This window comes from Podarcis raffonei, chromosome 8, assembly GCF_027172205.1.
Source record: "Podarcis raffonei isolate rPodRaf1 chromosome 8, rPodRaf1.pri, whole genome shotgun sequence".
In the NCBI taxonomy this organism is placed as follows: domain Eukaryota; kingdom Metazoa; phylum Chordata; class Lepidosauria; order Squamata; family Lacertidae; genus Podarcis; species Podarcis raffonei.
This window is the reverse complement of record NC_070609.1, coordinates 42,329,602-42,356,785: the sequence shown is the minus strand read 5'-3', so window position 1 is coordinate 42,356,785 and position 27,184 is coordinate 42,329,602. Positions and strand designations below refer to the sequence as shown.

Here is a 27,184-nt window from a genome sequence, read left to right as displayed (position 1 = left end):
AGGTTCTGGAGATAGAAACATAGGCTGTACTGCTTCAGACTCCCAGGTGGGCTCACATTCTTGAATGTTCCCCTATGCAAAACCTTCCCTGGAAATTAACAACAAAAGGCACAACAAAGCTAGTATATCAGAAGAACACTTCTATTACTCACTTTTTTGCTAGTCTTCTACTTGCAGAGTGCTTTTCACACAGGGAGTAGGGCAGCCCTTTCCAACAGCTCAAAACTCTACCATCTCCTTCTGCTGTGGAGACACACCTGTACTTCCTAGTAATCATGTACTAAATGGACATGAGAATCACCTGTGGGTAATCAGGCACAGAAACATTTTCTCAACTGGGAGAGAGGTTCCCTCTCTCCAAAAGCCAAACACGACTTCAGGCCACCAATGTTCCATAAATATATTATATACTGAGCTGGTAAGAATGAGGGTATCTTGACTCAATCCAAAATATGAACAGGCATTGTGGCGATGCACATGACACCTACACTTCTCCCGTGGAAACTACTGTTTCCAGTTTTTTCTGAAAGGGGTATTACAGCTAACAGCTTTGGAACAAGGCAGGATAAGAAGCCAATGTCAAGCCATGGCTTTATATCCAGGCTTGGTGTGAAGCTACTGACAGTGATTTCTTGGTTTTGGTGACTTGGTTCACTTAAGACTTCCTGGCTCATTTATCAGGTTGCACAAAGGATGGAAGACAGAACTGCTTGCACAGGTTCAGGGCTTGTTCACATCTGAGCCAAGCGCTGGGATCACCCAAACTCTGCTACTGTGCTTATGCTGAGAGATGGCCCCGGGACTCCTATTGAGCTTGACAGCAGTGTGGGGCTAGCAACCCAAATCTCTCTGTTCCAAGCACCAACACTCATATCCACTTTACTACACCATAAGTATACTAAGGCAGGAGGAATAGTTAATAGTTTTTATTGACTTCTTTGCAAGCCTGAATCAATGATATGTGAACATCTGTGAACTGCAATGCACATTCTCTGCTGCTTCCGTACCATTTATTTCTTTCACATTTTTACTGTGAGATGACACATTACCGCTTCACAGGAGATAATTGAGTTATGTCAATATTCCAACACTCTATACAGCCAGGGTAGAGAACCTTATCAGCCCAGGGTCATTCCCTTTTGAACACCTTTCTGAGCGCCAGGTGCCAGTGGTGGGCGGGGTCAGAGGCAGAAGTGGGTGGAGCAACAATTATGGACAGTAGGCTAGTTTCTACACACACTCACACACACTCTTTAGCCTCCATCTAGGGAAGCCAGAGGCATCAGAGTTCGAGAACATCTTCCAGCCAAGTGAAAACATGCAGGGCTAGTGAGGGACATGGCCTGGGGAGAGTTCCAAGGGCCATAGAGAGATGCCTGGAGGGCCACATATGGCCCCCAGGCATCAGGTGCCCCACCCCTAGTCTTTTCTCAGCATATCCTGTTGTAAGCATGGAGTAACTACAATGGGGCAGCATACATTGAAGCATAAGGACAGCAAGCCCACCCACTTCTGTTATGTCTCCGCAATCACAACCTGCCAACTCACTGCTCCAAAGCAAGTCCTTTTAAACATACCATCAAGATTTTTGCTATGCCATTAACCCGCTGGCAAATATAATTTTAATTCCATTTTGTTTAGGGGAACGTAAGAAAGCAATGGTACTGTATATAAACATAGCATCTTACTGACTAAGTAAAGGAGCGGGGCAGCCAGCATTCCTAACTAATGTAAGAGATTGCATAATTCAAGGCGTACACAGGGATATTGATAATTGGAAAAGCTAATTCATTGTGAGGCCACTCCACAAGCCACATGCATTTCTGATCCTAAAGTGTGCAGAGAAAGGAAGGCACAAACAACAAGAATTTAAAAAGAGAAGGGGTTGAAAACAATGTGCATGCGAGATCAGAGGGTCTTGTGCTATGTCCCAGGAAGCATCCCTAAGTCACAAACTGAAGTTTAGAACCCTCTACCCCAATAACAAAAGCAAAACAAACAAACCCATTTTATTTAATGGGGCTCAGTCTTGTCCACAGAACTCAGACATGTCAAGTAAGAAATGCAGAGGTGTACAAGCTAAGGAAGAGTGCATTTGTCCAAGGATATTAAACATCACCCGCAGATAAGGATATGAACCCCACCCACCTCCAAATGTACTGAGTGCATCGTAACTCAGCAGAGCTGGCCACAAAGATACCCCACCGCAATAACTGAAGGTGTGTGCAAGGGACTGGTCCTCATGTTTCTTGTTCCCCGTTATCACTTCTTTTTCCTTCACATGGTTCTGTGCTTTACAAAGCAGAAATTGTGAATATGCATTGAAGTTTGATGGTATAAATGCATTTTATGTCCCTCTTTTCCTCCATCTCCCTTCTTTTCCTCACTTATCTGACCTGTGTTGAATTACAGATTGTAAGCTCCTCAGGGCAGAGACCTATTTTTGTACAATTGAAAGCACCAAACATATTGAAGGTATTATGAAAATAAACACACACACACACTGCAAAAAGGGGCAATTGTTATCTCAGATAGGTGTTCAAATGAACAACTAGATGCACAAGAGTAAGGGGCAAGATAGATGCTTCTCCACCCCACACTCCTCCACCACCAACCTGTGTTCATGGCTGGAAGTCAGGTGCTTGGACAGCAACTAGTTCCTATCAGACAATGAGACAAGATGTCCCTATGCAACAGGTGAAGGGAAACTTTGGCCCTGCAAATGTTGTTGAACTGCAAGTCCCATCATCCCTGGCCACAGACCATGTCTGCTGAAGTTGATGAAAGTGTCGGACTTCCGGGTTGGCGCCATCGCCGAATGGCGGACTCCCTCCGAGCTCCGGAGGGAGCCTGCTCGGCAGGGGCTGGGTCCTACCGCATCGGCGACGCGGGGACCCTTAAAAACCACGGCCACGGAGGCCGTGGACATGGAGACTCGGCTGGCACTGCTAGCGCCCTCCCGACTCGTGAAGGAGCCTTTTTAAAGGCTACGGATCGGGTGCCGGGGAGAAGCGTGGTGCTTTGAGTCCTCTGCTATCCCTGCCGAGCGAAGCCGCATGCCATCCGGCGGAGAGCGCTGACTTCTTCCATTGAGAATTCGGATTTGTAACAACAACCCGTGAGTAATTTGGAAACCGGGTTTAAAAGGAGAAAAAAAGAATTTTTTTTTCGGATTTGATACGAGCGGGGGGGGGATCCAAAAAGGAAGTCAGTCCCCCTCCCTACTGTAAACCTTCCAAAACAAGGACTGGGAAACCAAGGTCCAAAAAGAATTGAATTGCTGATAAGAACTAAGAATTCCACGATGGGAAACTACAAGAACTGTGCTGGAGGAAGAATTGAGGGAGAAGGAAAACGTAACCCCCCCCCTGGGAACCGGGGTGATTGAGGAGAGAGCCTGGCGAAAAGCGAAGGAGATTTTGACAGCTGTCAAAGTAGCTGTCAAAGTCCGAAATTTAAAGAGGACTTGATTATGAGGACTTTGCTGGTTAATTTTGCTACAATTTGTTACAATTTGTCAAAACTTGGATATAAAATGGCGAAAACATGGATAACAATCGGACTTTTGGACTAGAGAAAACAAAGTTACAACAATCCCCCTAGAGGAGTTTCGGGACATTACAAAGAAGGTCGTAAGTGGAAAAATACCATTGGAATTCTACAGGACTGGTTATCTTCTGGGAAAGCTGCGAAACGGAAACAATATTGTGTCTACAGGGTGTTTAGCTAAACAATAGAATTTTCTATTGAAGAAAGGAAGGGACTGAACGTATGTTTTTGTTCCTGAATAACAATAATCCCTGCAGACCTACTAAACTTCTGAATTAGAACGTTTTGGCAGCGGAACAAGAGGAAACTGGACTACAACTTGGAAAGAACAATGGGGGGAGCTTTATTAAAGATTGGAAATTAAATGGTTTAAAAATAACTTTAAAAATAATTATAAAAAGAAAAAAGCCAGCAAGGAATCGGGGGGAAAATGTGATTTATGGACTTTAAGAATTCCAGGCAGACAATATGGATTAGTGGTCAGGGGGAAATTAAACCGGGGACGGGGGGGGGAGAACTAGAATCCAAAGGCTTGTCAACTATTTTTTGAATTGGCTTTTTTTCACTTACTATACTTTTTATTTCTTGTTTCTTATTTCTTTATTGTGTGAGGTGTCTTTATCACTAAAAAAAAGGGGAAATTGTGGAATGGAAAGGGGGTGGGCCCTGGGGAGAGAACTCTTGTCTTTTATTAAGGGTACTGGTGAGGACTGAATAATTTTAAATTTAAATTTGAATAATGGTTTAAACAAATTAAGTTTTAATTAGAACTGAGAACTTGTGGAGCCAACAATATGATAGGGGAATATGGTAGGGGTGGGGGAAGGAGGGAGTCCCGGAAAGAGGGTGTTTGAAAAGAAGGCTTTGAATGTATTCTATTCTTTTTCTTTCTGTATCTCTGAAAATCTTAATAAATATTATTTAAAAAAAAAAAATGAAGTTGATGAAAGTGTCTGCTGGAGTTGATGATGTAGTTCAGCAACATCTGGAGTGCAAAAAGTTCCCTGCACTTCCTATGCAAGGACTAAGAGCCAAACTGCACATTATGTTAGCTACATGGCTGTTGGGGATGGACAGGTTCATCTATTTTTGTTCCATGGTAATCTTGCACATCTTTATTCATAAATCTATCCCATCCGGTTTCTAAACTATTTTCCTTTTTTAAAAAAATGCATGAAAATTTGTATTTAAATACATATTAAATCACATAAATTATATATTTAAATATGCATCTTATCTCAATAGACACATTTCTACATGTATTTTATTCTAAAATACACAACTTGTAAAGCATTTTGGAGCATTTCTTTAGATAAGAAATGCACCACAAAATTCAGAGAACTGCAAAATCCAAAGGATAGTAACATTCCAATCTGTGTGTTATGAATATCAGGAGATGAATATCAGGTCAGTTTGCACAGAAATCAAAATCCTCAAGCAGCTTTAGTAGGTACACTTTTAAGGGCAGGGCTTTGGTTTCGCTTTTACATACAAACTGCCTTAGGGTCTGCGGAAAAGCAATTCAGACCAGCATTCTTGCATTTGGGGTAGAAGGGATTTCGGCTGCGCACACAACTATAATCCTAGTTCAAATTCCTCCTCCTCTTCATGCCTGCAACATTGATTTGGAAAAACTTACAGTTATTAGGTAAAGGTAAAGGGACCCCTGACCATTAGGTCCAATCGTGGCCGACTCTGGGGTTGCGGCGCTCATCTCGTTTTATTGGCCAAGGGAGCTGGCGTACAGCTTCCAGGTCCTGTGGCCAGCATCACTAAGCCACTTCTGGAGAACCAGAGCAGCGCACAGAAACGCCGTTTACCTTCCCACCGGAGCGGTACCTATTTATCTACTTGCACTGGTGTGCTTTCGAACTGCTAGGTTGGAAATTATTACTCCAATGTTATTACCCCCCTGTGCAAATCACAGATGTAGGGCCCTCCATATGGACTGAAACCACAGCTGGTGGGGAGAGAGATTAGAGCCCCTTACCCTTCCTGTGCTAGGGTTCCAACCCAGATCTGAGCTCCCATTCTAGCCATTTATTTAAAAGCAAAAAAACACACTTCTGCACTCAAAGGCACATGTGCATGGCTAACATAATGTGTAGCTTGTCCCTTGCAAAGGAGAAGGGCAGCTGCCCTCTTCAAGGTAAACAGAGAAATGGAACTGGATTGCATGCTGTGAAGAATCAAAGAGTAAAATCAGAAAACATCTCATACACTCTCTCTTCCATCTGCTTACTTGCATTTCATTTGGAAAAGCCTGCCTCATGCTTTGAAAAGAGCAAGCACAGGGTGCAACAGCAGCAACAACAGATGACTAGTATCTGGACTGGTGCTGGTGGGGATACTTTACTGAGAAAAGATGTAGGCATAAACGGAGCAGCACGGATACTCAATAGGATTGGAGGAGAAGTTGTCACAATTCACACACTTGGTTGCAGTTTGGAATGCACTCATATACAAAACACACACACAGAATAACATCGGCAAAAGAGTTGCAGGAGTTCCAAAGGAAATTTGGAGAAGAGACACCATTAAAGTCCCCACTACGCAAAACACAGCGGCTTCCACACAGCTTTGGGAAATCAACAGGGACACTTCCGTTGTGGTCAATAATTTTTCTTCTCTTACATTATGCTACAGCTTGCCTGTTTTTGAAGAAGGAGGAGAAAGCAGAAGCCACCTACGCAAATAAAATTAAACTGTACCTTGTCAGACTCCACGTAACAGGAATTTTCACATCACTGATGTAGAAGATTCTCTTGGATACCTAATTTAGTAAAAAAAAAAAAAATTTTAAAACATAGTTAATAAAAGTGTTTTTAAAAATAAAGCTTTATTAGTCTGACATAAAGCAGAAATCAGGAGCAGCTTGATGCTTGATAGTTTTACTCGGAAGCAAGTTCAATAGAATTTACTCCCTAATAAGTGTATTTACAACTGCAGTCTTTGATGCACAAGCCTTATCTCGTCCATTGTTTGAAGCAGCAGCACTGCTAATATTAAGCATTATCTGAAATGGATTTTCTACTTCTGTCCTTTGATTTTCATATCAATTCTACAATAGGAAAGCCATAGAAAAAGAACTAGAAAGATAGGAGGGGGAAATTGCTAAATCAAAAACAAAACACCTTGCTCTCCAAGCTGTGAGCTAAGGTTCCTTTATGGTGCAGCTTTCGTCATGTCTACTCAGATGTAAGTCTCATTAAGTTTAATGGGGCTTGTTCCCAGCTTAGATAATATAGAATTGTAGCCTTTAATTTTTCATAATGCATTTCTTTTATTTTCTACTCGCCAGAATAATTAGCTGTGTTACTGTAAATGAACAAAAGAATAGTGAATTGATGTACATACATAGCAGTGTAACAGTAAACAGCAAACACTGTTGCCCCTTGAATTTCTCATGTTGTACAAGCTCAAACTGGCAGGATTTATTGAAAAATCTAATTATTTTAGAGGAAGAGAAATACATTATTTACAGTAAAATCCTATGCATGTCTGTTCAGGAGTAAGTCCTGCGAGGCTCACTCCCAGGTAAGCGCCTATAGGACTGAAGCTTTACAAGGACACAGTTTACAAGGAACTCTGGTGCAAATTTGAGCATGAATAACCTCATCTGCATTGCTTGTGACTGCAATGCATAATCAGTTTTACCCCAGAGTAATCCCATTAATGTCACTGCTCCGCAATAAGCACATCCTGGGTTGTACCTGAAATAATCATATATTCAATGTTTCCTCATGAACTCTGCCTGTGACGGAAAAGCACACAGCAGCAAAAATACTGTAAACTAGCCCAGTTGCGAATAAATCCATTTTTGGAGTATATAAGAGCATGACAAGAAATAAATCCTGTTTCTTGAGAGCTCTTTAAAAAAATTAAAAGAAAAAAGACAACTGATAGATATGATACCCATATTTTATTTCCAGTTCAGAAAAATTGTCCACTATACCATTTTTGAAAGTAAGGCTTCTATTTTTATATATCCTTTCCAATACCCAGGCTTGCTAGTGTAGAATATTAAAATGCATTCTGAACATAGTGCAGCATAGTGCATTGCAGGGAGACGATGTGAGGATGAACAAATGGGTGGATGGATAACGATCATTTCCAGATGCCTGTTTTGCCTGCCTCCCGTGTTATTTTTGGACCGAAACAAAAAAACAAAAAACAAAAAAACTTGGGGGATACGTCTTCTTAAATGCAATATTTGGCATCTTGCCCAGGATCTCTTAAAGCAGATGACTCCTTTAGACCTTAGGTGTCATTTTCCTCAAGATGACCTCTGCTTTCATGCCAACTGGCAAATCCATCCTATTATGAATGCATTCATTTGGAAGGGATAGGTATTCAATTTTCCCACCCCCACCCCACCTGAAGAGCATCCAAGAAGTGTTGTGGTCAGCATCCTTTTATTATCTTTAGACTATAAAGAGGACATCCCTCTCCTAGCATTACAACTGACTCAATCAAATCAAAGCCCAACATAGACTTCTGCAGCATCCAAATATTCAATTAAAATTACTTGATGATTGGGTATTAATAGAGAGGCAAAAACCAAGAAATGCTGCATTAGCTCAGTGTAAAATAAGGCAATACAGATTTATTAATTTAACATGGTTGATATCATCACCTCTCTCTCTCTTTTATAATTTGGCAGCATTGCTGTAAGAGTTATCATTTAATAAGTTTCCCTTTCCCCTATCATCTGGTTCTATGTTACAAAATCATTTCCCCAAGAAAATCTTCAATTTACTATGACACAAATATTGTATTTTAGCAGATCTAACTAATATTTTATTTTTCTTATTCTAAATAAAAATGACTCGGCAGAAGGTCCTCCATCAAATGCATAACCGATTCTCCTTCCTGTGTTTGCGTTATCTGTGAGCAAGGAGGTGGCAAAAACTATGAAATGTGCTGTAAACTCCAGAAGGACTCAAAGTGAAACAGTCACTGCAAGAGGAAATGAAACTCGGATTTATTAGGAATCACAATTGCTAACATTTAATTTCAGCTATCTAGCGATTTAACTATTTTGGCCTGCTCACTGCTTCCCTTCCCCTTCAACTAAATTAATTACACCAATGGGAATACATATTGCGGTTATATCGAAAGAGATATTGGGGGAAATGGCTTCAGACAATAGGTCCATCACACGGGAAAGCAAGTAATGCTTTGGAACAATTAGCTTAAATACAATGCCCCCCCCCAAAAAAGGACAGACGTATTTGCAGATACATGCAGGCAACTAGGAATGCAGGCAAAGAGCAGTGTTCCCTTCCCAAGGCACATTCCAGGCTGCTTTTGGGGAGGATATGGGGGGAAATGAGCATGGCTTCAGCCTGTCCAGAGCTCCAGTCAAAGGCAGAGTCTGAACAGTGGACATTTAGAGCTTTGGGTGTCAGAAGGAGGGATTGGGGGGGTTGATTCAGTTGACATTTTAAACTGCACCTGCCTAATTTGCACTTTACAAAACAATATACAAACCAAAGCACAGCCATCCTACACATGGAACGCGCTTCTGAATTTTGCAGTGCAGTTCTCTAGCCAGGTAACATTTGCAACTAGGGTACACTGTGCATAAAAATGTGTATATCGGTAGAAGAAGCTTACAAAAATGCATTATATTAGAGAAAATTGCTTTGCAAAAAACGGTGTATCTCGGGGGCGGGGCGGGAATGCATACAGGAAAAGTGGTATTAGGAGAAAGTCACATTGAAATGTGGGTGAATTTTCAGGAGGAATTGAAAATAAAATTGCAAACTGATGTGGAAATGCAAAGAACTGAAGGCTGAAAAAATAGAAGCTGAGAGGAACCTATATTGTCAGATTTGTCCATTCCTAGTCAAAAGTGACTCCTAAAAATGTAATGAAAGAGGGAAGTAGGTGGTTGCCTTTAAATATAGATATATAGATATGCACACAGAGAGATAATAATTGCAACCACCATTTGCAACAAAAAGAAAGTCATTTGCACAAAAAGATACTTTAGGGCAACACTATCAGAACTGACTCTCCTAACACAGGAAGTGCTATGGTTAAAGTTAAAAAAGCACATTTAAAAAATCCAGCTAATGACTCAACCAATTAACTAGATGGTACTGTCAGTTTTTAAAACAATAGTTGCAGGATTTGAGGAGGCAAGGAATCTCTCTCCCTAAACCAGCCTGATGCCCTTCAGGTGTTTTAGACAACAACTTCTGCCGTCCCAGTCAGCAGAGACTGTGGTTGGGGATTATGGGTCACAGGTTGGAGAAGACGCCTCTAAACCATCACAGCTGTAGGAGCTGAATTGTCATATGCAAGGCCACTGTCTGCCTTGGATAAATTATCAAAATCAGGATGTCACCGAAGGACTACAAGTGAACTAGGTAAAGGTAAAGGGACCCCTGACCATTAGGTCCAGTCGTGACCGACTCTGGGGTTGCAGTGCTCATCTCGCTTTATTGGCCGAGGGAGCCGGTGTACAGCTTCCGGGTCATGAGGCCAGCATGACTAAACTGCTTCTGGCAAACCAGAGCAGTGCACAGAAATGCCGTTTACCTTCCCGCTGAAGCGGTACCTATTTATCTACTTGCACTTTGACGTGCTTTCGAATTGCTAGGTTGGCAGGAGCAGGGACTGAGCAACGGGAGCTCACCCCGTCGTGGGGATTCAAACCGCCAACCTTCTGATCAGCAAGTCCTAGGCTCTGTGGTTTAACCCACAGCGCCACCCGCGTCCCTACAGACATACAAAAGCAAGAGTTTGGACCGCTAGCCCTCTATTGCACACCCCATTTCACCAGCGTTACTTACCATCAAACCTTACCCTCCTCCAGCTAGCAAAGGCCAGATAAAAATGGTCTTTCATTACCACACATGGGTGTAGTCTGGGGGGGCAGGGGGCAACTGCCCCCCTAGATCAAGTAAAACAATAGAAATACTTAACTAACTGAGCAATCTTCCCCCCTAACAAAAGACCTGACCCTCCCTAACAAAAATCCTAGCTACACTCATGTTACCACACACTTCAGATTGGGCTTCATAAGGAAACATGACCACATCAATGGCCATAGTGGGCTGGAGCAGCAGGTCCTTTTAAAGCAGCATTCAGTCTAGCACTGGCCAGACAGACACCACAGAGATGCTCACAAACCAGGGCCTGAAGGCAATAACTGGCAACAACAGTGCCCAGTGGTCAGAGACAGATGCTGTCTTTGATCGCAGAACGCTGCTCAGCAAGAGGTTTTGCTGATGGAGCAGGGAGTATGAAAAGCAGGTGTCCCTTGTCAATCAGAACAAGGCCGCTCCCATAATTGGCATCCCAGATGCTGTTCTTCACAACCTTCTTTTCTCTAAGAGGCTAGCATTTGAAGGGCAGCAAATGACATCACTGAATGGGACAGGTTTAGGCCACAGGCCACTAGTTGCTGACCATTCTCACAGGCACTGCGCATTGCGGGGCAGTGGTGAGAGTGTCTGACTAGATGTGGAGAAACCCGTGTTATTTTCCCACTCAGGCATCAAGTTCGCTGAGTGACCTTGGGTTCACCGCCTCACAGGGTTGTTGCGAGGAGAAAATGGGGGTGGAGGACATGTGCGCCTCCAGCTGCTTGGAAGAAAAGACGTGATATAAGCATAATTGATTACTGGCAACCATCTACCTAGCTAGTAACAGACATATTCTATATATAGAGTCAATCTTTTTCTAAAGGCCACTTGGAATAAGCAATAAGACCTTGGAGGTGTCAGTAGCCTCCTCCTGCAGTTTACTAGCCATGCTAAGAAAACCATTTAAGCAAGCAGAGCTTGACATACTCACATAATAATTATCACAAACCATCATCATTATCATTACAGTACTGCAGTTAGAGTCTAGCTGTCCTCCAATAATCTCAGGATAGCCTGCATAGTTACTCTTTTTTGTCCTCGCAGCAAACCAAACAAACAAAACCAAATTTGGCTAAACCAAGGGAGTGAGTGGCCCACTACTCAATGAGAAAAAGCAAACTTTGTGGATGAGCAGGGATTTGTATCCAGATCTCCCCAGTCCTAGTCTGGTGCTCTAGCCCAGCGGTGAGGAACTTTAGGTGAAGGGGCTGGATGTGGCCTCCTGGTCTCTTCACCTGATCCTTAGAATGCTCCCCAATTTGCTCCAGGCCCTCTTCAATTGCTTTTGCCTGGCAAAAACATGTCCTAAAATTGTGAAGTTGCCTCCTGGATGAAGAGAGGCCTGCGCAGAAACCTCTGGCTTTTGCCTGCCTGGAATGTAGCCTACAGTACAAAGGCAAGCGCTGCATCCATTGTTTGGCCCACTTTTGCCTCTGGCCCTGCTCACCCCAGGAACATGAGACCATATGGCCCTCAGGCTGAAAAAGGTCCCGTGTCCCTGCTCTAACCACTACACCACCCCAACTCAAAGGAGCTCAGGGCAATAGATCTCATTCTTCACACCTCCCCATCTTAATGTTATTAACTCTTTGCCACCAAATGTCACTGGGTTGGGAAAAGGATAGACACCTCAAGTACCTCTCCTAGTTATCAGAAGTCCCTCCTTTCTACCTCACATAATGTTAAAGAAAAACGAAGGGAAAGACAGACCAAAATAATACCAGATACGTGGAAAGGTGAGCGAGCCACGCTATAGCAACATACCTTTGCAGTGCAGGGGCTTAGACTAGAATCAGCGGTTCTGAACCTGTGGGTCCCCAGATGCTGTTGGATTACAACTCCCCTCATCCCTGAGCTCTGGCCTTGCTAGCTAGGGGTGATGGGAGTTGTAGTTCAACAACATCTGGGGACCCACAGGTTCAGAAAGGCTGGACTAGATGATCCTTGGGTCCCTTCCAACGCTACTATTCAAACAGGTGTGTTTGCTGGGCAGAAGACTGCTTTATCACTTTAGCCCATTTAAAGCACATGGAATCCTGGGGGGCTGTAGTTTGTTAAGAGCGCTGTGAACTGTAGTTTTCTGAGGTGTAAACTACAGCTCCCATGGTTCTTTGGGGGAAGCTAGGTTGCTTTCCATGTATAATGTGCAGGCAGTTGGATTTTTTTAAGGGAGCGACATCTGCGCTTATTGTAGGCTGGTCGGATTCTTTTTTAAAAAACTCTCGACTTCTCCTTTTGCTAGAGGAGTGCAATGATCAACCACAACCCACTTGGAAAAACAGATTGGCTCTAAAAAAAATTCTATTCCAAAAGATTTAAATCTTTCCCAGCGGGAGTTCAATTTCTTCCGCAGAAAATTTTCCAGCCGCGAAAAATCACCCTGAATGCGATACTAGGCACCAAAAACTGGATCCCCGGGCTGAGGGCGGGCTGGCGGGGCGGAGGCTCCGGTTCGCTCTCTCATCCTTGCTTTGCCGCCGGACAATACAAAGCGCGCCGATTCAGAAGCGGCAAACCCCCACGGGGTCCCGAAGCCTGAAGCGTTCCCAAACTGGCTTGTTATCCGCAACGCTTCCTCGCTCGAGGTTTCAAGTGGGGCTCAGTTTCCCGCAGTCAGTTGCCAGCCAAAGAACCAGCAAGTTGTGGTTTTTTTGGGGGGGGGGTGGCTTAAGAGACTCAGAGCGCAAAACGATAGTCTGCAAAATACTGAGCCAGCACCGTAACGTTTGTGGTGGAAGCGAGGATCGGACGCCCCTGTAACGTAGCTGTCAACGTTTCCCTTTTTAAAAGGGAAATTCCCTTATTCCGAATAGGATTCCTCGCAAGAAAAGGGAAAAGTTGACAGCTATGCCCTGTAACGTCGCAGTCCTCGCCATGCTGAGATATAGGGAGCCAGAGCCGTCAAACTTAGTGGGAACAGGGTTCACCTCCGACGAAGCAACTATAAGATCGGACGGGGAGGGGGGATACTTCTGCGCCTAATTTTCCACCTGCGTGCCTTTTGGTGTCAATTTTGCCCACAGATGCTTTGAAGTTCCACGGAATCCCGATGCCACACAAGGGCTTAGGATCGCCTGTCTGCTTTGCGGGCAGGAGGGGTCCAGCTCTCCAAGCGACTATCGCCATTTCCACCAGGGAGGAAGCGAATTATGAAAGGGCAGTTGCTACAGTGTGCGTTTAGGGCAGCGATCCAATCCACACTTACCTGCGAGTAAGTTCCATTTAACTCTTTACTTCAGAGTAAACATGAATAGGATCGCATGATTGAGCAATCCGTGTCGGCGTTAACGCTGCGCGTTCGCCTGGGTCCGCAGCGCACGGGACTGAGACTGAGCCGCAGGCACTTCTCCCTCAATCTGCAGATCCTAAGCAGTTAAGCACACATAGGATCGGGCTGAGATGGCTTGCAGGTTTTTTACCTGAAGAAAGGATGTGAGGAAAAGATGTGGTCCTAAGCAGCTTCACTTTATGTCGGAGGTTCGGGGGACTTCATCCCTCTTCCTCTTCATCCCTCTTCCTCAAAGATCCCTAGGCCAGCTGCGCGACATGAAATGAGCGATCCTGACCACAGGAAAATCCTGCAGGATCGAAGTTTTTCGTCGCCGGTCAGCTGAGTGCTGTCTTTGAGCATTAAGGCCGTGTGGAGCAATGGCGCTCAGGCGAGTAAGGTGTGCCTGCACACCCAACTCTTTATCCTGTCTCGATTGTTAATATTCCTTGAAGTCAAGACACATCCTTTAAAAAACTTTAAAACGGGGAAAACTTAAATAAAAAACCCCATACATATTCTAGTGCCTACTACCGGGACCTCCTTCTTTTACATCAAATCTAACGACGAAGCTTTATTTAATCGGAAACAATCTACTGAAGACGAGATCCGTGAAGGAATTTAAGTGGGAGTCCACAAGATCCGTGGCGACCGGGCACGTGTCGATGCCTTTCTGGGTCTGCGCCAGAGATTTATTGGTGCGCGCGCACGTGTCTGAACCAGTTTGTTGGCGATGGTGGCTGCAATTCTGGAATCGCTTAGTAGGGTCACTCTTGCTGCAGAGAAAATTCCGTGGCTCTCAATCGCCCTTACGCTTTCGTGAACGCGCGGCAGTAAATCGGGGTACCTATGGATGGATACGTGGCTGATGGTGTCTGCGTTTTCGGAGTGAGGATTAAGTGTTAACAGATGGACAGGATTCAGTTCAGGATATATGGCTTAAGAAACATATATATAACTATATATATGATAATTCTTTTTTTGGAAACTGCCTGAATGAATCCCAGCAGCCAAAGCTGAACTCCTATGCATATTTCCTTGAAAGGAAAGTACCACTGAACCCCTCTGCGAGACTGACACCCCGATCCTATGCATTCTTGCTCGCAAGTCATTCTCACTGTGTTCAGTGGGGTTTACTCCCAGGAAAGTGCGCACAGGATCCTACGCATGCTTACCCTGGGAGCCTAGGCACACTTACCTGGGAGTAAGTCCCACTAGCATCAGTGAGGCTTTCTTCTGATCGCGCTGTTACTTGCATAATACCGAAAAAGAACAAAAGAAAGATATGGGCAAACAGATGTAACCAATCCCCAGTGAAGTAAACATGACAAGGAAATTGTATTTTAAATACTACAAACTCCGGGGAAGACGAGGAACTGTCAGGGTGTGTGCGTGCGTATTCCCAGTTTAGTGTGGATGCTACGAGGCCCGATCCTGCGCACGTTTACTCAGAACTAAGTCCCTCTGAGTTCAGTTTAACTTACTCCCACGTAGGGCGCCCAGAGGATCGCGGCTTTCAAGGGATGCTTTGCGGCTGTAGCTCCTGAAAGCGGAGCTACAAAAGTTCTGGCTGTGCACATAGACTAGAGAAGAAAGTCCCACTGGGTTTACAGGGACTTAGTCCCGAGGAACCGTGTCGAAGGAACGGGCTGCAAAGGGTCCTGAGTCAGCGCGATCCTCTGCGCGTCTACTTGGAAACAAGCCCGATTGACTTCGGCAAGACTTACACCGGTCCTAGGTAAACGTTTCCCAGCCTAAGTTCAGCTCTTCGCCGATCCAAACATGCAAGACCAAAGGAACTTATTGGAGGCTGGTCAGTTTTCTCGACCGTCTCGCCACTTGCCTCCTCTATCCCCTGGCCAAAGTTCCCTCCTGCCTAGAGGGTGGGAGAGAGCCCAGGGAGCAGATTTGGGGCCAGGTGATCGCACAATGCAGAAACCTCGGGCTTCTTCTTCACGCCCCTCTGTCCAGCCGCAGATCGTTAAGAATAGAAAATCGGCCTTTGTTGCCTCTGAATCAACAAACCGCTGCAAATCCGGAACGCCCCTCCCCCTCCGTCCGGGGGATCGAGCACTCCTAAGAAAAAAATGCTTGGGAAAGGGGTGTGTGCGTGCATGTGTGTGTGTGTGTATTTGAAACGCAAGGTGTATTTGAAACGCACTAGATCTCACTAGATATCAAACCCTGTCTACAGGGAAAAAAAGAGGGAGGCTTGAGATCTAGGCTGGGCGATCCCATCCTCGCTTACCTGGGACTATTGAACTGGGTGCTGTGTAAACATGCCTAGAACTGGATTGTCAGAGAGAGACTGGAACAAAAGTGTGCCAGTTCAAAGGGCCGCAGAAAGCGAGTGATCATTATAGGGCGGGATGTGTGAAGAGGCGGGAACGCTGCGCCAAAACCGCGACGTGGTTCTTCGCGTGGAAGTTAATGAAGCGGTTTTGATTCGGAGTGTGTCGCTGCGTGTGTGTGTGTGTGTGTGTGTGTGTGTGTGTGAGAGAGAGAGAGAGAGAGAGAGAGAGAGAGAGAGAGAGAGAGAGAGAGACTAAACCGGTGGATCCGGTTTCATTCGAGCAATACAGTGCGCGTGTAAACAACTTTGGGTCCCAGACGGGATTTCCCTAGACGGCAGTCGTGTGTGTGAAAGGGGTGACGGTGGTCCCGTTGTTATTCCTCTTTTAGCAGATAGGTGTGAACAGCAAAGGTCCAGGGTTTCAGGCCAGCGGCTCAGGTTTGAATTAAACTAGACTTTTTGTGATAGTGGCTGCAAAAACGCCAAATCAGGCAGCTAAATGCCACTGAACTCACTGGAAGAAAATCAGCCCTTACTTGGTTAACTAAATCGGTGCGGGGCTCGGGGACAGCTTGATTCCAAACAGGTTCACTTCCTGAAAGTAAACCTCATAGAGTTTCCTGAAACTTACTTCGAAGTTAGCCTGCAGCATTCAGCTCGTACCTCTAAATTCCTGAACCACCGGTGTCCCCCTATTGCTAACGCTGATGTTGTGTTTTTACAGAGAAGACCCCTTCAGGAAGCTCGCCTAACTTCGTCATCCTAAATACTTTATAGGGAAGTTAAGTCCAGCTAGAACCGAGAGTGTCAGTGTTCAGATGCAGCTAGCCGAGCTGGCCAGGCAGAATTGGAGCGGCCAAAGCGGCATCACTCAGATTGCTGCTCCAAATAGCCGCCATGCATTTGTGTGTGTGTGTGTGTGTGTGTGTGTGTGTGTGTGTGTGTGTGTTGTGTAGAGAAAACCTGCATTAGTGCAAACGTCTTTTTAAAAACAAAATAAACCGTATATAAATAGTGGGGAAAGCGAGCGGGAGACTTAAAAAGCCTGTCGCCCGATTTTGGAGGAAGTGTGTGTTTGCGTGTGAGCCGATCCATGCAGCAAAACATTAGTATGGCCCCTTTACGACTCACCAATTTTATTCTGGCATCGGATTTCGTGGACTGCAGTCCATGAAAGTTTGCGCCATCATTAAAATGCGTTAGCCTTTTTAAAGAGGCCACAAGACTTCTTCAGAAAGTGCCTGCTACCTTCCTCCCTAGGAAACACGCCTTTCTGGCTACCCTTTGAACAGGCGTCAGAGTGTCACTGCGCTTGTCTGATGGCCCCGGTGATAAATGGAGGCTTCCCTTCCCAAGCACAGCAGATGCTGCCGTCCCCGCCGTGTGGTCCCGGATAACGCGGTAGCAGATAACACTGATGTAGGCACATCGCTCGCTCGAACCAGGAAGGCAGGCCCGATGCGCTCGATCTGGTATTCAGATAGGATAGAGAAGCGGAAATGGGTAGCAAGAAAGGAATTCGGAAGGAGCGCAGAGCAAGGCATGCATTCTGCGCCGCTGAACCGGGTGGGGTGGCGGCAGGGCAATGGGAGAGAAGAGAAGCTGCCTTCTGCCGAGCCTGACCATTGATCCATCTGGCCCAGTACTGTCGACACTGACTGGCAGCGGCTCTGCGGAATTTCAGGCAGGGGACATGGCCAGCCCCACCTAGAGATGCCAGGGGTTGACTCTCAGACCTTCTGCATGCAAAGCAGGTGATCTACTAAATGAGATCTGTCGTTTATAAAGGGGGTGGGAGTAGGAAAGTGGAGTGGGAAAGCAGAGGGGAGAGACTTTTTATTTTGAATCAAGTGTCTTGCTATTTTATGAACATAGTAACAAGGAGGATGGGTTTTTTTGGGTTGAGAAAGACGGAGGAAGGAAAAGAAAGTGAGACAATTATTTTTCTTGCACAGCTGCTGTTTGGGGGGGAGTGGTTTTTAGAAAGCAGAGTGGATGGGAACTGATATCTGAGGACTCTGCCCTCAAGTGTGAACCATTTAAAAAGGTAGAGAGCCTATTTTCATTTACACCAGAGTAAGCCCCATTGAAAATAACGGTTTACTTTTTGAGTAAATGTGCATGACTTTCCACCCTTGGCCAATTGCACTCCATTTGGGAGGAGCAAAAAGTGTTCTACAGTGAATGGCCCTGATGTCAAGCACGTGTTTACTCGGGAATAAGTCATAAACTTGTTCAAGGAGCATAGAAATGCAACCTGTCTTTTACTGCAGTATATACAGCAAGCAAATGCTGCTTGTCTACCCTGTAAACGGGCTTGCAAATCACTGAGATGCAGGTGGGAGAATCGGCAACAAGGCTTGGAACAGAAAGGAGGCATTATGCAATGGGGAGAGGAAGGCTGCAATCCTGCCCACACTTCCATGGGACTGAAGTCATAGAGAATTGCTTCTGAGTAAACATGCACAGGATCAGGTTGCATGTGACACCGATTTCTTTTCACCCAGGATTTGAAGGCCAGGGCATCAGAGACCTGGAGGACCGAGTGAGGAGGGGGACCTCAGCTTCAGCAGCAGCGGAATCAATGCGCCCGATGCTAACCAAACTCAATGGCAGGTGGCAGATGGATGGTCAGGCTGATGCCCCTTCCCCAGCACCACTGACATCTATTGAGCTGAACTTATTCTTAGAGCAGGGCGATTCTAGCAAAGCATTGCGGAGGGACGTGGCGTTGTGTGGGTTTTTTATTTTATTTTTTAAAACCTCGTCCTCCCTGAAATGAAACTTGAGCAGCCTCTCCTCCCACAGCCCACATGCCTGGCCTTCAAGGTTTAGTGTTACACATCTTGATCCATTTCCTTACTTACACATCATTTGCAAAAAATAATTCTGATAAAGTAAAAAATGTGAAAAGTCACCCTCCCTTCCAATTGAAATGATGAAAAGGAGAAGGCTCAGCTGTTCATAAAAGGGCCACTGATAGAGGACTGCAGAATACAGAGCTGTTTTCTCCCCCCACAATGTCCTACAAGGGGGGGGGGTAGCTTCCTCCTCCTTGTAAACTTTGTCCTGTACTTTAGCTTGTTCTCCAAGGCCCAGTGACAAAACACACATCCAATTTACCCCATTCTTCATTTTGTCCTCTCTCTCCTTAGAAATCATAACAGGAACTGAAAGCAACTTTGGGATGCATCAGCTGCTGCAGCTTTTGAAAAAAGAAATGGGGATTATTTTTTGCTCCCTGCCCCCTATATCATGCTAATTGAACTGCGCCTCTTTTCTTGGGTGAGGGGAGAATGTTTGCAAATGTAAGATCTGCTTATACAGGGGAAGTCCTAACAGTTTGCAAGCGGCAAGGTGAATTCTTCCCTGCATTGGGCCTGCCTGAGCTAAGGAAAAGACCTCAGCAAGGTGAGAGCCGCTGAGAGTCTGTGGAACTTTTGGCAAGGAGTTCAAACATTTGAAGAAGCGAAGGGGGAGGGAAGAGGAGGAGTGGTGGTGGTGAGAGAAAGCCCTACTATCTTTATAAGAGCAAATAATTTTCTGATTGGCCAATTGCAGGCAGTTTACCCTCCGCTTACACATTAACTTGCCTAGAGAGCGCTGCAGTGATGCAGCCTATAGAACTTGCCTGGGCTATCAGAAGGTCAAGTGCTAAAGGACATGTGTGTGGCTTTCTGGAGGAGGAGGTTGGGCAACTGGGTGGTTGTCAAAGAAAAGTAGATGGAGATGGGGGGGGGGGAGAGAGAAGCAGCAACAGCAGCAGCAGGTTAATCCTGCACACTTCCAAGGCCTTTCCAGTCCCTCTAGATTAATGTGGATCTAAATGCTCCATGCACACTTAAAAGGGCTACTTGGTTTAGGGAGCCGCAAGCTTTTCCTGGGCCACAGGATCTGTAAAACACACATTTACAGACACACCAATTCACTCCCAGAGAGAGAACAAGACTGAGCAGTGAGGGGGAAATGCAGGCAACACACTACCTCTGTTTTAGTCTCAGATTGAGGCCACAACTTTGTTTAAATGCCTGGCGACCTTTGCCCTGGCTCAGCACAGGTTTAAAAGCAGTAAAGTTTTACAGGACAGAGCCCACCTGCAAATTCAAACAGGGCCTAGTTCTCAGCGGTTTCCTGAGCCCCTCCTATTCGCCTCCCTCCACCTCCACCTGCAACTCCCCTGTCCCTCCCCCCCAATACTGGTTGTAGTGTAGGGAACAGGTGAGTTGGTGGAGAGTTCACCCTCTCCTGCATGCTTTCCCAAAGTGATTTAAAAGCTAAACTACAGCTGGTGGAGTCCTGAGATCTTGAAAACTGGATTGAGCATTCAGAAAAGTAGATCCCGAGTTCCATCCAGGAACTGAGGACGCAAATCCAGCTCACTCCCAGATACTATTGCAGTCAGTTTACACTACAGGAACACCACAGCATCAAGTGTTCTATGGAGGATTTTTGACAGTGACAAAGAAAAGGTCCCAACAGAAGTTTCCCTTTCTAGTCCTCAAGAGTAAAGCGCCAGATACTGTTTTTCTTTGAAAAGTGGCAACCATTGTTGATACTTACTTATTTTTCTCCTCTCCTGAAAAAGTTCACCAGAAAAAGGGGCTAGCAAAATACACCATAAATGACTGAAACAAAAACACTTAAAATGGAATGGGGAGTAGTGTTGGGGGATGGGAGGAAGGAGGAGAGAATGCGAATCTGGTGGAATTTTTGACTCCTTTTTTTTGAATGGGCAAACTTCCCGCCCTACGCCATATCGCAAGCGGCTTTTGAAAAACAACATCCTGTTTCAAAAGCAGTTTGCGATGCACATCATGGGGAAACAGGGTTAAACAGGGTTAAGCCCTCCCCCCTGCCCCTCTCAGTGGTGAATTAGTTTTGTGGTCCATTGGATTCTAGCCACATCTTTAAAATTCCCTGTAACATCAATAAAGGAATACTGTAGGTAAGAAGAAAAACCTAGGATGCACAGCCCAGTTTACCTGACTTCAATAAGAGGGTGCAAAATCCCCTCCTTTTGTTATATTCCACCATAAAACAATGAAAACCAAAGTCACAACTATTACTTGAGACCTGTGGCTTAAATAATCACGGAAGGGGAAGAGTCTGAATGCCTTTTAGAAATATTACAGAACTGAAAAAGTTAAGCCTAGTACCCAAGAAGCCATGCTTCTTCACCTACCTGTGAGAAAACAGAGCTCGGATGGGCAGCAATTCCCACCTTGCCTGAAAGTTAGGCAGCCCATTCCTTAACCCATCTTATCTATTTAGTAGATAAACTGTGTTAGCAGACCGCTCTCCCTCTCAACACCCCACCCAATATACTACTTTTAAAGAGCCGGCTTTACTTTTGTTGATGGTGGTGAGGGAAGCTACAAACTAATGAAACTGAATATAGAATCAAAAATGCAGTTTATTATAGTAGATTATTCTTTCTTTTTGATATAACCGTAAAGTTGAAAAATGAAAGAAAGCACATAAGGAACATCACACATGGTTAGTTAGTAACTCAATATATAAAACAATTTTGCACAGCAAAATATGTAAAAGGGGAAAAAAGTAACTGACAAGATTTTTTTATATTTATTGTGGTAAGATTTACTTTCCATTTTTTAAAGACAGGATTATCACTCCCTGAAAATAAAATTTGCTGATTAATGCTTTAAAACTTTGTGATTTTTGTGAAGTTACAGAAAATCCAGTTCTGCACCACAATACAACTGTAAAAAAATCTGCATCATTAAAAAAAACTGAGCAGTAATGCCATCTTTGTAACTGCATAAATCGTATTAGCATCCTAGACAGGTTTGTAATGGTTTATATTTTATGCTTCAGGTTATATCTTAGTGCAATTCAGTCCCAAATATTTCAATTTCAAAAAAAAGCCCCAAAACAAAACCCAACCATACATTTTGAACACAAAATACCCCTATTAATAATATAAAGAGGGGGGGCTCCCCTTTTAATACTTTGGTTTCCAAAAACAGTCAGTGGCATAGCAAGGTCTACATTTACCCAACTTATACTTAAGTTGCAATCACATGCTGTATAAACTACTTTTTAAAAAACCAGTCCCATTGTAAATTCTACCCCCTTTTAACATCAAGACAGTCAACAATTTAGTGCATCATTTTTAAAAAAGGATCTACAGCTAAACAGACCTAACTCTTTTGAATGTATCTATAACATTTCTTTTTTCTGTAGCATACATTTGAACTGGTGCTAACAGACAATAAAAGCTAGAATTAAATTATATACCAGGAACCCAGAGCATTCCAACATTTGACAATGGCCAAAAGGAAAATAAAAACAAAAAATAGCAGAAATGGGGCAGATCATTCCAACATAAATTTTCGACTGCTTTAAGCAACAGCATAGTTTTCAAAACCCACAAATTGGAAGTGAATCTTTTTTTATGCATAAGTTTTAAAACTTTCCCCCCAAAGTTCTTTTTAGAAATCATATTAAGGGTAATCACAATCCATTCTGGGCTTTTCTCTCTCTCTCCTTTTCTTTCTTTTTAAAGAAGGGATGTATCAATGCATTAAAAAGAAATCTGAAGTTCTGAGCAACTCAAAGCAGTTTCCAGAGTAGATGAAAACTTGAATGGGGAGGAAGAAGCCCCAAAAAGGTTGCACTTTTTTGTTTTCAGTTCAAAAAAGTGTTGAGGCAATAAAACTAAAAAGGATGAATGTCATGCCGTTACAGTCTCCGAAGTCCATATCCAAGCAAAAGAAAAAAAAATATATACCATACATGTCCAGCATGCAGGGCTTTTATCAATATATTGTCTTTGTTTTCTCCCCATAGTCTTTTGAAACAGTTACATAGTTAATAGATGCTAAGACAAAATAGCAAGCATAATAAATGGATGAGATGAGTATGGGAATCTAATGGCATACTAAAAGTTTCACCATTTGGCAGGGCAAGGCCAAAACTCACATCATGAACACATGGGAGGTGGATGAGGGCTTCAATCTGGCAGGTTGATCTAGATATATTCTCTAGGTTTAGCACAACAGATGGAACTCAGCAAGCCAAAGTCTTAAAATAATTTTATAATAACTTTCTGTGTGTGTGTGTGTGTGTGTGTGTGTGTGTGTGTGTGTCTATTCCAGATTCAAAACCCATTTGAATAACTCAGGATGGTGAAAAGGAAAAGGAAAAGTAACTTTTTTTGTACTTTGAACACAGCAAACGTAAAAACTATATATATATATATATATAATATATATATATATATATATATATATATATATATATATATATATATAGTGGAGGGCAGGTTTCAAAGGCTGAGGAAACTTCAGATTGAAGTAGTGAGTTGGTGGTGGAAAGTTGGATTTCAACACACACACAAGCGCCCAGCAAGGAGCCCCCACAAAAGTAAAAAAAAATCATAAACTTGTATAAGGTTGGCTATTGCTGAGTCAATCCACCTTAAAAAAAATAAACAACCCAAAGTTGAGGTTGCTGTTTTCCCCCAGAAAAAAATATTATCATTATTATTAATAATGGAGACGTGGTGGCCAGTTTGATTGCTTTATAGCAAGCTGCCCCCCCTCGCCCCAAGCCGCGTGGAGAAACTTTTGCGCGCACGTGTGTATGTGTGCTAAAGGTGTTACGAGGCTGCCGGGGAAGTAGGGGTGCAGGTTGGAGGTGGTGGGGAGAGAGGAAGACCACAACTCACATGAAAAACTCTGGAGAGGATGGGTTGTCGCTGCTGGAGCCGTTTTCTCTGAACCCATTGCTGACCAATTTCTCGTATTTTTCCTTGTAGGCGTCCCTCTCCCGGACCAGCCTGGAGATTTCCTGCTTGAGATGCTCCACTTGCTGCAGGAGCTGGTTCTTCTCGGACTCCAAGACGTGCCGCTGCTGGACCCTCTTGAAGCGGCAGGACTGCGCGTAGCCTCGGTTCTTGAGGGTCCGCCGCTTCTGCTTCAGCCGGATGACCTCTTCCTTGCTGACGCCGCGCAGCTGCCGGTTGAGTTCCCTCACCGACATGGTCACCAGCTGCTCGTCCGAGAAGCGGTCGTCGAAATGCAAGCTGCCGCCGCCGCCGTGGTGAGGGTGGTGGAGACCCCCGCCGCCGCCGCCTCCTCCGCCGGCGCTGCTGCTGCTGCTGCTGCTACTGCTGCTGCTGCTGCTGCCCGAGGACTGCACGCTGCCCGGCTGCTGGTGGTGGTGATGGTGGTGGTGGCCCCCGGCCGGGTGGTGGTGGTGGTGGTAATGGGGCGCGCCGCCGCCGTTCTGCTGCTGCTGCTGAGCCGCCGCGATCACCGCTGACACCACGGCGGCCGCCGAGCCCATGTCGTCGGGCTGCATGGATCCCCCCGGGCCGGCGCCGCCGCCGCCGGCTGCCGCTGCGGCGGCGGCGGCCGCGGCCAGCTGCTGCCCTCTAGCATAGCCATCGAAGCCCGGCGCGCTCTGGAGCTGGTGGTGGCTGTTGTTGATGAGCGCCTCCACGGCGTCTTCCGGGCTGAAGCCCAGCGCCTCGGGGTTGAGCTGCTGCGGGTAGCCGGTCATCCAGTAGTAGTCTTCCAAGTGCGTCTTCTGGTCGCTGCCGCCCGAGCCCGGGCTGGGCGCCGAGAAGCTGGGCGACGGCGGCACCGAGCTGCAGGGCGTGCTCATCGGGGTGGAAGAGAGCGAGCCCCCAGCGATCAAGCGGCCGCACTGGCTGATAATGCGGTCGGTCTCCACCGGCTCCTTTTTCACTTCAAACTTCATCAGATCGAAGTCATTAACATATTCCATGGCCAAGGGACTGGTGGGCAGGTCGGAGCTGTTCAGGGCCAGCTCGGATGCCATCCTTTTGCTGGGGGTGCCGCCGCCGCCGCCGCCAGTCCTCCAGAAAGGGTGCACTCCCGGAGCGAGGGGGCTGCTCTGACTTGCGAGCGGTTGAGCCAGTTTGAGGCTTTGCAAGAGCTCGGCGCCGCTGCTCTCGGGGTGCCTGCGCGGCTCTCGCTCCCTCGCGCTCCCCCCGCGCCTGCCTGCCGCTCTCCTGCTCTGGCAAGGCTCGGCTCCAAGCTGCAGCGAGCTTCCCTTCGCGAAGAACAGCCACGCGGGTGCAGCCGGCGGACCGCAGGCGGCTGCCTCGCTCGCTCGCTCTTCTGCCTCTACTTAGTCGCCCTTTGCATCAGGCTGCGCTGGATTGCTTTGGCTTTTCTCTCGCTCTCTCCCCCTTCGCGCTCTCTCTCTCCTCTCCCCCCCTCGCCTCCCTCCCCCTCTCTCCCCTGTGCGCTCTCTCTCTCTCTGCTCTGCAGCTTTGCAGAGGAAAAAGGTTGCTTTAAGTTGTTGTTTGCAACGGTTGTTTGGATTTCTTTCTTTCTCAACACTTCAGGGTCTCTTTCCTTCTGGACTGCTTTCTTTTTTTTTTCATGCCCGGTGCAAAAACGAAGAGAGAGACAGTTTCACCATCAGGGGAGGGGGAAAAGGAAAAAATAAATAAAAGAGAGAGGAGGTAAGTAACTATTACTACTTCTTTAGAAAAAGCGAAAGAAAGAAAAAACCCTTGGAAAATAATACTGTCTAGGGTCAATGGTATGACCCAAAATAACAAGCAGGTTTTTTCCCCCTTAAAAAAAGAAAAGAAACTCAACTCCCAAGCTCCAGCAACAAGATGAAAAAATATTTTAAAGAGCTCATCCAGGAGGAGAGTTTAAAAGCATTGCTGAGTTTTATAGCGCTCCTGACGTCAAGCTTTCAAATAGGAAATTGACTCCGAGTCGCGGCCAATCCGATGCCGCGAACCCGGCCCTCTTTAGCATAATAGTATAGAAACAAGGAAACTTTTCGAAGCTGTCAATCAGGGGCCAATCAGCTGACTGTCAGCTGGGACCAGAACTTTTTAACTCCTTCCTGACTGAAAGTGATTTTTCGGAGTCCCTCGGAAGGGGACCCACCATTTTTCATTTTTCAAAAGCGGGGGGCAGAGCCCCTATTTATCTCCACCGGGCATTACTATTAAGAATAGACAAAAGCCAAGGGGATGTTTTGTCTCGTGGCTGGGGATGGCTGGTGTTGTTCAGTAGGTAAGGATGCTCCCTAACCTTCCTTGCTTGTATGAGTGCTTGCATGCGTTGGCTTGTACATCTCGAGCTAACTTTTAGTCTAGGCTGGTAGCGTTTGCAAAAAAATAAATAAATGTGTCTGTTTGGTTAACACTGATCTCCGCGTTGGGACTTTGCCCGGAGATGCCCTAAGGCTTGATCTTCGCCCACCCTTTCCCCCCTTAAGTACCCCCCCCCCGCCCGCGTGGAGCAGACACGCGCTCACAGATTCCAAATTTCAAAAATTGCGAGGAGTGATCTAGCGAGGACACGTGCTAAAGAGAGCGAGGAGGCTGGGGTTCCACGGACTTCCGGGGGTGGTGGAAGAAGAGTATACACCGCAGCAGCTCAATCTTTTCTTCCTTTCCGCGGGGAGAAGGATGGGTCAGTGAGGGGGATGAACGGTGCTGTTGGATAGCCCTCGTGGCTCCAACTCGCATCAGCATCTTTGGAGGACTTATGGGCTTGGGAAGAGTTAACCCGGAGAGCATTTCTCTCCAACCGCCCCCCCCCCGCATCCCCAAGCAGGAGCAAATCCAAGACTTTCCTCTTTGCAAATTTCAGACACCCTTTGGCCTTTGCTCCGGTGTCATGGAACCATCTGATTTCGCAAGCCGCGCCTCTGCTTCAAATTTCCCCCCCCTCCATTTTTCTTCTTCCGATACCCGATCTCCCCGCCCACCTCCCATCGATGGATATGCGAGAGGGTCAAAATGTTAAGAAAAGTTGCTAATTGCCAGCCACTGGCAGCCCGCTTCCCGCGTCTCCCCTCCCCTGCCGTCAATGGCTTTGCATAGTAACAAATAAAGTTTTGCCTTAAAAGATGTCCCAAGTTTTAAATGAACTGCTTTTGAAGAAATAGCGACGGAGTCCCTTAATATTATTTATCCAGATCCTCTTTGGAAATGGGTGGCGATCTATTCGTTTAATACGCGAAATAATAATAACAATATTAATAATAATCGCGTGTCGTTTCTCTCTTTTGGAGGGGAGACGGGGGCGGGGGAAGGAATGTCGCTAAAAACAAACAACACCGAAAAGCTGCGCGAAGTGAAAAAATCCTGCTTGAATGGGTTCCGTTTAAACCTCGACAGCGCCACCTTTCGGCACAGATCGGTTTCGAGTTGAACCGCTTCCAATTTTTTAG

At 45.6% G+C, this 27,184-nt stretch overlaps 1 protein-coding gene across 2 annotated transcripts in view; it reads right to left on the bottom strand.

Moving 5' to 3' along the window:
• The window catches only part of MAF (MAF bZIP transcription factor), a 242,625-nt gene extending 216,908 nt beyond the window's left edge, over positions 1–25,717 (bottom strand). For both annotated transcript variants that reach the window (XM_053399593.1, XM_053399594.1), the window contains exons 1-2: positions 23,679–25,717; positions 6,261–6,322 (exon numbers count right to left, since the gene is read on the bottom strand). In XM_053399593.1, the coding sequence (XP_053255568.1) occupies positions 6,289–6,322; positions 23,679–24,796 (1,152 nt within the window). In that variant the 5' untranslated portion in view covers positions 24,797–25,717 and the 3' untranslated portion in view covers positions 6,261–6,288. The remainder of the gene's footprint in view (positions 1–6,260; positions 6,323–23,678) is intronic.
• Positions 25,718–27,184: the final 1,467 nt, after the last annotated feature.